The 12,158-nt window shown below is 42.3% G+C and overlaps 1 protein-coding gene across 1 annotated transcript in view; it reads right to left on the bottom strand.

Moving 5' to 3' along the window:
* Positions 1 to 12,158, bottom strand: part of ahcy (adenosylhomocysteinase) — a 43,443-nt gene that overhangs the window by 14,452 nt on the left and 16,833 nt on the right. Inside the window, exons 3-6 of the mRNA XM_033042075.1 lie at positions 9,870 to 9,945; positions 6,565 to 6,717; positions 5,498 to 5,610; positions 1,867 to 2,074 (exon numbers count right to left, since the gene is read on the bottom strand). Coding sequence (XP_032897966.1) covers positions 1,867 to 2,074; positions 5,498 to 5,610; positions 6,565 to 6,717; positions 9,870 to 9,945 — 550 coding nt within the window. The remainder of the gene's footprint in view (positions 1 to 1,866; positions 2,075 to 5,497; positions 5,611 to 6,564; positions 6,718 to 9,869; positions 9,946 to 12,158) is intronic.

Raw genomic sequence — 12,158 nt, 5'->3', positions numbered from 1 at the left:
TTGATTGCAACATCTGACTGGAGTGCTTGGAATCAGGAGCCGGTCTTAAAATAAAATATGCAGGGGGGTCCCTGGGATCCAGGGATGAATCTTTGGAATTCTCTACTGGAGCGGAATGTGGAGACGCACGCAATTGCTAAAAATACATTTATCCATCTTAAAAATCAAGGGATATCAGTTCAGTGATACAGGCCCTTTGGCCCATCAAGTCTGTGCCAACCAGCGATCACCCATACACTAGTTCTATCATACCTACTCGGGACAATTTATAGAAGCCAATTAACCGACAAGCCTGTATGTCTTTGGAACATGGGAGAAAATCAGAGCACCCAGAGAAAACCTACGTGGTCACAGGGAGAGCGTATAAACTCCGTGCAGGCAGCATTCGTGGACAGGACCGAACACAATCTCTGGAACTGTACTGCAGAAACTTTAGCTGTGGCACTGTGCCGCCCTATTTTCTTTAAATTTTGTTTTGTTTCTTAATTTATTATTTATACATATATTTTTTCTGCAGGGGGGCAGCAGAACATGGGAGTTAATGCAATGTTGAGCAGACAAGGGACTAGCTGACCTATTCAGTTTGTCATTTTGTGCTTTCCTACCAAATAACTCAATTGAGCTCCTAACTGAACTTCTTTTATCTTTTATGAGCTGTACACATTGTTGGCGGAGGCATTTACTGCCCATCCCTAATTTCAAGGTGGGTTTATTGTCACATGTACCAATTAAGGTACAGTGAAACTTGAATTACCATCCAACCATACTAAAAAAAAAAGCAAGACACACAATTACATAAAAGTTAACATAAACATCCACCACAGCGGATTCCCCACATTCCTCAAGTGATGGAAGGCAATAAAGTCTATTCTTCTTCCCTCTTTATTCTCCCGCAGTCGGGGAGTCGAACCATCCTCAGTCAGGGCGATCGAACCTCCCGCGTCGGGGTAGTCGAAGTTTCTGCGACTTGGAGGTCCCGAAGTCGGTCCCTAACCAGGGACCGCAAGCTCCGCGGTGGTAAGTCTGCATGCTTCCGCGGTTGGTGCTCCCCGAAGTCGGTCCCCAGCTCCACTATGTTAGACCGCAGTGCGGACGGAGATACGATTCGGGGAAAAAACAAATCGCATCTCCGTCGAGGTAAGGAATTTAAAAAAATTCCCCCAACCTTAATTGCCCTAAGGTACAATTTGCTGCCACAATAAGGTTCTGCAGTTCTCCTGGTAATTATTCTCACATGATCAAATTATGATTTTATTGAATGACAGTAAATTCAAAATGGTTGAATGACTAATTCCTGCTATTTCTTAAGCTGTCCACAACTGCATACAAGTTCAAGCTCACATTCAAACATGGGCTGATAAAGGGTGTTTATGTTCCAAAATGGCTGGCAGTTTCCAACAGCAGAATGTAATTTCAGACTTTGACATTCAACGGCATTCCCATCTTCCCCTATCAAAACTGCTGGGTTCACTATTAATCAAACTGAATATGACAAAATATATCTGCAGATGCCAGAGGCTGAGTATCCTGAAGTAAGTAATGCTTCCTAACACAAGAAATTCTTCTCATCTTCTTCCAAGTCAGATATAATCACTGGATGACTCATTACAGTAGCCACAAAATTGAGTAACCCAATCCCATTTGTCAAATTTAAGCTAGCATCTGCTGTCATTGTAAAAGTTTCATAGGCACCTCAAAAGCAGGACTTAAATTCAAACTTGCAAAAGTTATATTTATAAAGAATGTAAAATCTTTTCTAATGCAACCTCTAAAGTCCTGGTAACATACTGGCGAATTTGTTTGAAATTATTATGTTCTATATCAGTGTAACTTAAAAGTTGTACCGCCCAATTTAATTACTCTTACCTTCCATAGCAGCCTGTAGAGCATTAATGGGGTCGATTTCTGTTACAATAACTCTTGCTCCAAAACTTCGTAGAGCCTGCACACATCCCTTGCCCACATCACCATATCCTGCCACCACTGCCACCTTGCCAGCAATCATGACGTCAGTGGCACGCTTGATGCCATCAATAAGCGATTCTCTGCAACCGTAGAGATTGTCAAATTTGCTCTGCAGAAAGAATGAGATGAAAGAGAAGCAATTCCGCACCCAAAAATTCATCCTCTCCATGGAACCCTCTTTGCAGTCAATCTTGGCATAGATTAACAAGAGTCAATGGAAAGCTTAAAGGCAGAAGCAGAAGGAAAACCAACAGCTGCCAATTAACCATTCAAGCTTAGGGCATTATTAGCTTGATTCTAATAAATGATGGTCATGACCACTTTAGTGCACATGCTTATCAACACTGTGAATTTCCCTAATGAAACAAACTTATTGTTCCCTATTTTCATTCGCTCTGATCAATTAAAAACTTGTGATCTGTCAATGGTCTGGGGCTGTTCCAAAAATCAAGAAAATGTTATGAAACCAAAACCAATTTATGCACCTCTTAGAATACTAAACTGGCAGATAATTAAGTGTCAGGGATTTGTCAACTTCTAGTGCCATTAATTTACCCAACCTATGGCAGGAATTTAGCACCGTGGTATTCTCCCACACTATGCAGAAAATCAAGGACATGGCATCCGTATAAAACCTGACTGGAATCCCATCAGGCACCCACTCATGGTCATGGATAGCCTCTTTAGTGAGCTAACCACTTCAGAATTATCAGCTGCACTGGCACAAAAGTGATGGCAGAACTGTGGTCACTGTTCTGCAGGTAGTGCAGAATTCCACTATGGCTATAAACAGGAATACTGTGGGAGGTGGTGGATAGCCTCCATGATGAAAGCAGCAACAGCGTGCCTCCCTAGCACCAGGGATGTCGGAACGCTGCACAATATTATAAAACAGAAGGGTTTTAGTCTTACAATCAGAGGTTGTAGTTCACATCAGTAATAAAACAGCACAGCAACAGGCCCTTTAGCCCACCAGGTCAATGCTGAATATGATGCTAATTTAAACTGCTCATCTGCCTGCATATGGTGCATATCCCTCCCTTCCATGTATATTTGTGTCTAAATGGCATTTAAATGTTGTTATCATATCTGCCATCACCACCTCCCCTGGAAGCACTTTACAGGCACCTGCCACTAAAAATAAAATGCCATTCTTGTTTAAACTTGAACGAAGAGGGTGCAGGGAAGATTCACCAGAGTGTTGAACAAGCACTCCAGATTGGATGTAGACATTCAGATTGCTGCCAAAAACAGACATCTGAAGCATCTTGCAAAGGCTCCAAAACAATGTTGTCTGATTGCAACTTAAGTCTATGACAGAAGGAAACATCTAAATGTGGGAAGCTAGAGAGGAAATTGCAGGTGCCCCGGTTGGGATCTACAAATCATTAAATATGGGCACGGTGTCAGAAGAATCAAGAGTGGAAAATGTGATTGTTCCCGAGGAAATGCCTGGGAACCAGAGGCCAGCGAGTCTAACATCTGTGGTCGGAAAGTTATTAGAGAGTATTCTGAGGAATAAGATATACAAGCATTTAGATGTACATGAACCGATTAGGTATGATCAGCACAGTTTTGTACTTAAGAGATCGTCTCATGAATCTGATCGAGTTTTTTTTGAAGATTTGACGAAAAAGTTTGATGAGGGCAAAGCCATAGACGCGGTCTATATGGACGTCAGCAAAGCATTTGACAAGGTTCTGCAAGGTGGACTGCACTTTATCGGGATGTATCACAAAATCGCATCGGCATGGCCACCAGCATAATTGAGTCTTACCCGATCACTCCCTTTTCTCCCCTCTCCAGGCAGCTGATTCCTCCTATCAATAACTAGAGAGAAGTTCTGAGCTACTATCTACCTCATTGGAAACCCTCCGACTAACTTTAATCGGGCTTTAACTTGCACTAAACATTATTTCCTTTATTATGAAACTGTACACTAGGGATGGCTCGATTCTAGTCATGTATAGTCTTTCCACTGACTGGTTAGCATGCAACAAAAGCTTTTCACTGTACCTCAGTATACACAATAATAAACTAAACTAAAGGTTAGATTGCATGGGATCTGAGGACAGCGAGCTGAATGCAGAGTAAATTGACTTTGTGGAAGGAAGCAGAGGGTGATGGTGGAAGGCTGCTTTTTGGACTCGAGGCCTGTGGCTAGTAGTGTGCCTCAGGGTTCGGTGCTGGGCTCATTGCTGTTTGTCATCTATAATGAATGATTTGGATGAGAACGTACAAGGCATGATTAATAAGTTTGAAGATGACACAAAGTGAGTGGTATTGTAGAGAGCGAGGATAGTTGTAGCAGGATCTTGACCAGTTCGGCTGATGGAGTTTAATACAGAGAAGTGTGACGAGTTGCATTTTGGAAAGTTGAACCAAGGCACAGTGTACACAGTGAATGCAAGGATTCTGGGAATTGTTGTAGAGCAGAGGGATCTAAGAGTGCAGGTACATAGTTCCTTGAATGAGGTGTCACAGGTAGAAAGGGTGGCCAAGGAGCCAAATAGCACATTGGCCTTCGACAGAGTATCGAGTATATAAATTGGGAGACAGACAAAAAGTTGTCGTAACTCAGTGGGTCAGGCAGCATTTCTGGAGAAAAGAAATAGGTGACGCTTCAGACAGAAGGGTCTCGACTTGATATGTCATCCTCTTCCTTTTCTCCAGAGATGCCGCGTAACCCGCTGAGTTACTAGTTTTTTGTGTCCATCTTCAGTTTCTCCTACACATAGGTGAGAGGCTCTGTTATAGTTGTACAAGATATTGGTGAGGCCACATTTAGAATATTGTGTTCAAAAAGGAACTGCAGATGCTGGAATATCGAAGGTACACAAGAAGGGTTTCGGCCCGAAACGTCGCCTATTTCCTTCGCTCCATAGATGCTGCTGCACCCGCTGAGTTTCCCCAGCAATTTTGTGTACCTTTAGAATATTGTGTTCAGTTTTGGTCACCCTGTTATAGGAACGGTTAAACTAGAAAGGGTACAGAGAATATTTACAAGGATGTTGCCAGGACTTGAGGGTCTGTGCTGAGGGCGAAGGTTGGGCCGAAATGGAGGATGAGGGGTGATCTTAGGAGTACTAGATCACAAGAGGAATAGATTGGGTAAATGCGCACTTTTCCCCAGAGCAGGGGAATCAAAAACCAGAAGACAGACGTTTACGGTGACGAGGGGAATATTTAATTGGAACCAGAGGGACAACTTTTTTTTTGGCAGATATATGGAACAAGCCGACTAAAGGATGTAGCTGAGGCAGATACTTTCATGATATTTAAAATCATTTGGACAGGTGCATGGATAGAATAGGTTTAGATGGGTATGGGCAAAATATAGGTGGGGGGGAGGGAGACTTCACAGGGGGATTTCAAGTGCGCACTCGAAATTTTGGCCCGATTAAAGGGGGTGCCTGAAAATCAGTGGTTGACCTGTATTTACAAGAATCGCTGATGAGAATATTTCCTTGGCTTGCACTGGAGTGAAATGCGTTAATGGAACAGTGCAACGGGAAGTTTCTTAGAATGTTACCTTAGTGACAGAGTCGTTCACATTAATACAAGGAACTTTGAGTGTCTTATTCTTATGCATCTTCCAGAGATTGTGGACTCCAGTTGTCGTCTCTTCTGAGATTCCTTTGATTCCTGCAGGATGAATAGGCAACAATCATCCCACTCTCACTTAAGCACATCATGGTCAAATAAAAATGAACGAGGAACAATTAGGCAGAAGAGGTTTGTTTTATCACAAAAAAACAAAATCAGGTATAAAGAGTAGCTATCTGCATCTACAAGATAACATCCTACACTTTAATCATTTTGATCTTAAATCCATCAGTATTCAAGGAAATGGACACCAGCACTTCAATAAATTAAATCTACTGACCTTGAAAATGTGAAACATCTGTTAACAGTACCAATGAGACTATCGTGGCTCCAACTTTCATAATATTATCAAGAATTCCAAGAACCAAAGGATAGCAAATTGTGCCTCTGCTGCAGTTCTGCCCTATCTGGAACTTGAAACTGTTTACACTGATACTAATGCTGTCAGGAACGTTTCAGCTTGGTAAATCAAGGACACCAGTCAGCATTGACATTCTAAAAATCTACTGCAGAGTTATTAGGGCATGAAAATACTAATAACAATTGGTGTCCTAATCCTATTGTTTTTGGCTAAATCCCTTAGAGTCTTGCCATAACTATTTTGTGTATTCTCCAAAACTGCAATAACAGCACTGGTTGTTAACCAGTGATGCAGTTATCGTCTCCATTCCGCTATTTCTTAAGCACAATCTACAGATTCCGTTTCTTCAGAACTATCTGGATTGAATTACAATAACGATATTTTCTAAAGTGGTTCCATTTGAATAGAGGTTATATAAAATAGTATTTTGCAGTTAGGTTGAAATCAAAATTGTCAGCACAATTGCTCTAGAAAGTTTTCAACTATCTCAAGATCTTTCCAATTTGAGACACAAGCCTACAACAGGATGCATTGCCTCCTTTGCTAAAATCATTAAAAAAAACATGTACATCATAACACAAACCATTAATCTGGCAAAGATCTTGAGCAAAACAATAGCAGAGGCTTTTAACCTTGTAGGAGTTTAGGATGTTTAACGTGGACTAGATTTGTAAGATCACCGCCATCATCCAAAATCATATTGAGGGATTTTCCATCACGGAAGTACAGTGTCTGCTCAATGCACCAAATGTATTCTTCATCCGTCTCCCCCTTCCAAGCATACACTGCAAAAAGAAAAATGATGACATGAAGTACAGCCTGAGCAAAAGCTCAGTTCACAAAATATAAATTAATTGTTCAGAATGGCCCAATTGCCAATACACTCACACCTAAAAGCAAGGCAAGGCAGATTTCACACCACAACTTGTGCCATTTGATACAAATCAATTACACCAGTGTGTAAGCTGCATTAGAGGACATTTGCATAGCAACAAAGTGGCAACCAAAACTCTACATTTATGGAAACAATCGGGAGATTTGTACAGACTAGTTCAGGATATGTATTGCCACAGCAGCTCGAGCTGACTACTTCCATTGTTTTTTATTCATTTATGGGATGCAGGCTTCACAGGCAGAGATATGTGGTTAGAAACAGGCAACCCCAGCATTACAGCTGTTTGGCTTAAGAGTTCACAAATTACCCAAACATTTGAAATATGGAATAAAATTCACTCTTATGCAGTATATATGGGCAAGAAAATAAATGTAAACATTTAAAAAAATTGTCGTTCAGCTACTCAATACTGTGAGCCTCCCTCCTTTGCCACGCTCTCTCCACTCCAAAGATGTCAGAATTCCGAGTGCAGCACTGCCACGCTCACCCACAAGGCCTTTTCTCGGACACGTTGCATTGTAGGGAGCTACAATAGTTATGCTCAGGTCTAACACTGGTTCCTCAAAGAGTCAGAGCAAAATGTCAGAAACGGCACCCTTCAACCCAATTCATCCATACTGATCAAGTTACCTAACCGAACCAAACCACCTTGCCTGCGCCTGGCCCATATCCCTTCAGACTTTTCCTATCCATGTACCTGTCCAAATGCCTTAAATGTTGTAATTGAACTTGCCTCTCCAGCATCCTCTGGTAGCTCATTGCATGTACACACCAACCCGTGAGAAAATGTCGCCTCTCAAGCCCCTTTTAAATCTTTTCCCTTTCAACGTAAACCAGGAGTCGGCAACCGAATGCGGCCCGTAACCCGATATCATCCGGTCAGCAGGCGTATTTTTTTGCCGTATATATCCGGCCCGCAGACTTCCATCATCACTGGCACCTCCCGGGCCCGAGGTTGCGGTGAAGCAAGGAGGCCTGCACTGGCGGAGCCGCCGAGCTGTGGCTGTACCTCATTCTGTGCAAAGCCGCCGGCACAGCCGTGCACCTTCTGTGTCTGGGCTTCACTGTCGGGATCGGGGTTGTCAATAGGCCGTGAGTATTTGAGCCACCGCCTTCAGGACCGAGCCAAGGCAATGGTCTGTAGGTGCGCCATGTTCGTGAGTGCCCGTAACTAAGGGCCAGTGCTCCGGCTGGATCTATGTGAACACGTGAGTTGATGCCTGACATCCAGGGCGGGATCGATGTTCTCGATGTTGGAGGAGTCCAGAACCAGGGGCCACAGTTTAAGAATAAGGAGTAAGCCATTTAGAACGGAGATGAGGAAACACTTTTTCTCACAGGGAGTGGTGATTCTGTGGAATTCTCTACCTCAGAGGGCGGTGGAGGCAGGTTCTCTGGATGCTTTCAAGAGAGCTAGATAGGGCTCTTAAAAATAGCAGAGTCAGGGAATATGGGGAGAAGGCAGGAACGGGGTGCTGATTGGGGATGATCAGACATTGAATGGCGGTGCTGGCTCAAAGGGCCAAATGACGTACTCCTGCACCTATTGTCTATATGTACACGTGTTAGATGTGGCCCGCCATCCGCTCATAGACATGCGTCGTGGCCCCTATGCAGAACAAGGTTGTCAACCCCTGCCGTAAACCCTTGTCCTCTAGTTTCATACTTCCTTATCCTGGGAAAAAGACTGGTTATTCCCATTTTCCATGCCCCTCACGATTTTATAACCCTCCTCCACCACCACTCAACCTTCTATGTTCCAGCACGTATATGCTGCAGGGTGGATAAATAACCACCCTGAAGTCATTTTACAACAACTTTCTCCTATGAACAATGATCCTGATATATTTGGCCTGCATCTGCACTTTGCTAACTCACGGGCCTTGCATGTCAGAGAAAATGTCCCAGATGAAGTGTTGCTGCACTACATTCAGATGTCTGTTTATCTAGAACACAAGTACAGCAAAGGAACAGCGAGCCCAACTTACTGAAGGAAAAAAAAAAAAAAAAAAATATATATATATATATATATATATGCATTTAGATGGAGAGAGGATGATTAGAGATAGTCATTGTTTTGCATGTGGGAGATTGCATCTCAGAAATTAGATTGCTTTTTTGAAGTAACCAAGGTAGCTGATGAGGGCAAGAAGCTGGGCCCATTGCTGATTCTGTTTACATTAGTGATTTAGATGAGAATGTGCAAGGCAGGATAAATAAGTTTGCAGACAGCACTAAAGTAGGTGGAAGCGCAGATGTAGAGGCGTATCAAAATTAGTTTGGCTAGAGGGCCAAGGAATGGCTACTACAGATAAATGAGAGGGAAGTCAAACAAGGACAGGACTTTCAGTGAATGGTCGGGGTCTGGGGAATGCTGTAGTCCAGAAAGATTGAGGAGTACAGGTGCATGCTACCGCAAAAGTGCTGTCACAGCTCGATAGGGTAGTAAAGGCAGCTTTTGGTACATTGGCTTTCATCATCCAGGATATTTAGAGAAATAAGATATTCTGTCATAGTTGTACAAGACAATGGTGAGTACACATCTGGAGTAATGTGTTCAGTTTGGTCACCTTGCTATAGGAAGGATATCATTAAGCTGGAAAGAGTTTAGAGAATATTTAATTGGAAGTGCCAGGAATTGAGGGCCAGAGCTACTGAGCGATTGGTCATACTAGGACTGTATTCCTCAGAGCAAACCAAACTAAGATATATTCTAAGTCAAGGCAGGTGATGATTTAATGACATTTAAAAGACATTTGGACAGGTAAATGTTTAGCATGGGCTTAGAGGGATAATGTGCCAAACCAGGGCAGGTGGGATGACCATAGATGGGACATATTGGCTCACATAGGCAGGTTGGACCAAATGGCCTGTTTCTGTGCTGTATAACTATGATATATTCTATGGATAAATTAGCCAAAGTTTAATTTTGAAAGCCAAGTGCAGATTAATTCCCCAAACTGAAAACAAATACAGTTCTCAAAAAATGGAGAACTCAGTGAACATTAGTGGGCATTTGAGGTGAGAAACAGTTATACTAACCAGGAACTCCAGTTTTGGCAATTGCAGCAGCTGCATGATCCTGAGTTGAGAATATATTGCAGCTGGACCACTGAACCTGAAATGAGATCAAAGCCGGTTACAAAAATAATATGGACTTTAACCTTCCAGTTACAGCACATTGCAAATAGAGTAATCAATTCTACATCAGAGGTTAAGCAGAAGTCATGTATTCATTAGAACTGTAGCAATCCACACACTCCATATCTAGAATAGATCACAGAAAACTAAGAATATACATTTCAACGCTAAGAAATTTTACACCAGTGTGCCTTGTCAAAGTTAGAGAAATTATTGAAGATTCTTGGGGACAATATTTTATTTTATTTGAAAAAGCATGGATATTAGCAAATGTCAGCATGGCTGTGTGTGAAGATGGGAAAGGGGGGCATATCTGACAAACACAATTTGAGTTTGTTGAGATGACAAAGATGATTGACGTGGGAAGAGCAGTGGAGGCAGCTGGCATAACTTCAGTAAATCATTTGGTAAGGTTCCTGATGGTAGATTAAGTCAAACAAGATGCATACAAAATTGTCTGGAGGGCAGCATGGGGAAGCATTTTTTCAACTGGAGTCGGTAAGGGTCCATGTTGGGACCTCTTGCTTGTGATAAGTCTTGGATGTAAAAGATTAGTAAATTTACAGATTACATGAAAATTGGAGTTGCGGATAAGGATATAGACCAATTAAAATGTGTGCAGAGAAGTGGTAGATGGAATTTAATCCAGAAAAATGTGAGGTGTTGTCATTTGGAAGATTAAATACAAGAGGAACGCATGTAGTAAATGTCAGGAACCTTGGGAGCACTAATTTGTAAAGGGATTTTGAGGAGCAAGTCCATAATTTCCTTATGCTAATATCAAGTGGATTGGGTGTGAAATAAGACGTGCAGCATACAAAATTGAGCCATAGTTAGAATAGACTGTTAGATTCTACTACACCCATACCCCAGGGTCAAAATGTCTTACTAAAAAGCATAGATTTACTATAATCTTATCAAACAGTTACCATAATCCCATCAACCAGTGATATATTGCCTTTATAAATCAGGGCATTGAGTATACAAGTTGGGATGTAATGTTAAAATTGTACAAGGCATTGGTGAGACTAATTTTGGAGTATGGTGTACAATTTTGGTCGCCCAATTATAGGAAGGATGTCAACAAAATAGAGAGTACAGAGGAGATTTACTAGAATGTTGCCTGGGTTTCAGCAACTAAGTTACAGAGAAAGGTTGAATAAGTTAGGTCTTTATTCTTTGGAGCGCAGAAGGTTAAGGGGGGACTTGATAGAGGTCTTTAAAATGATGAGAGGGATAGACAGAGTTGACGTGGATAAGCTTTTCCCATTGAGAGTAGGGAAGTTTCAAACAAGAGGACATGACTTCAGAATTAAGGGACAGAAGTTTAGGGGTAACATGAGGGGGAACCTCTTTACTCAAAGAGTGGTAGCTGTGTGGAATGAGCTTCATAGAAACAAAGAAATTAGGTGCAGGAGTAGGCCATTCGGCCCTTCGAGCCTGCACCGCCATTCAATATGATCATGGCTGATCATCCAACTCAGTATCCCGTACCTGCCTTCTCTCCATACCCTCTGATCCCCTTAGCCACAAGGGCCACATCTAACTCCCTCTTAAATATAGCCAATGAACTGGCCTCGACTACCCACTGTGGCAGGGAGTTCCAGAGATTCACCACTCTCTGTGTGAAAAAAGTTCTTCTCATCTCGGTTTTAAAGGATTTCCCCCTTATCCTTAAGCTGTGACCCCTTGTCCTGGACTTCCCCAACATCGGGAGCAATCTTCCTGCATCTAGCCTGTCCAACCCCTTAAGAATTTTGTAAGTTTCTATAAGATCCCCTCTCAATCTCCTAAATTCTAGAGAGTATAAACCAAGTCTATCCAGTCTTTCTTCATAAGACAGTCCTGACATCCCAGGAATCAGTCTGGTGAACCTTCTCTGCACTCCCTCTATGGCAATAATGTCCTTCCTCAGATTTGGAGACCAAAACTGTACGCAATACTCCAGGTGTGGTCTCACCAAGACCCTGTACAACTGCAGTAGAACCTCCCTGCTCCTATACTCAAATCCTTTTGCTATGAAAGCTAACATACCATTCGCTTTCTTTACTGCCTGCTGCACCTGCATGCCCACTTTCAATGACTGGTGTACCATGACACCCAGGTCTCGCTGCATCTCCCCTTTTCCTAGTCGGCCACCATTTAGATAATAGTCTGCTTTCCTGTTTTTGCCACCAAAATGGATAACCT

The sequence above is a fragment of the Amblyraja radiata genome, chromosome 23 (assembly GCF_010909765.2).
Source record: "Amblyraja radiata isolate CabotCenter1 chromosome 23, sAmbRad1.1.pri, whole genome shotgun sequence".
Taxonomy (NCBI): Eukaryota; Metazoa; Chordata; class Chondrichthyes; order Rajiformes; family Rajidae; genus Amblyraja; species Amblyraja radiata.
This window is presented reverse-complemented; position numbering and strand designations above follow the sequence as displayed.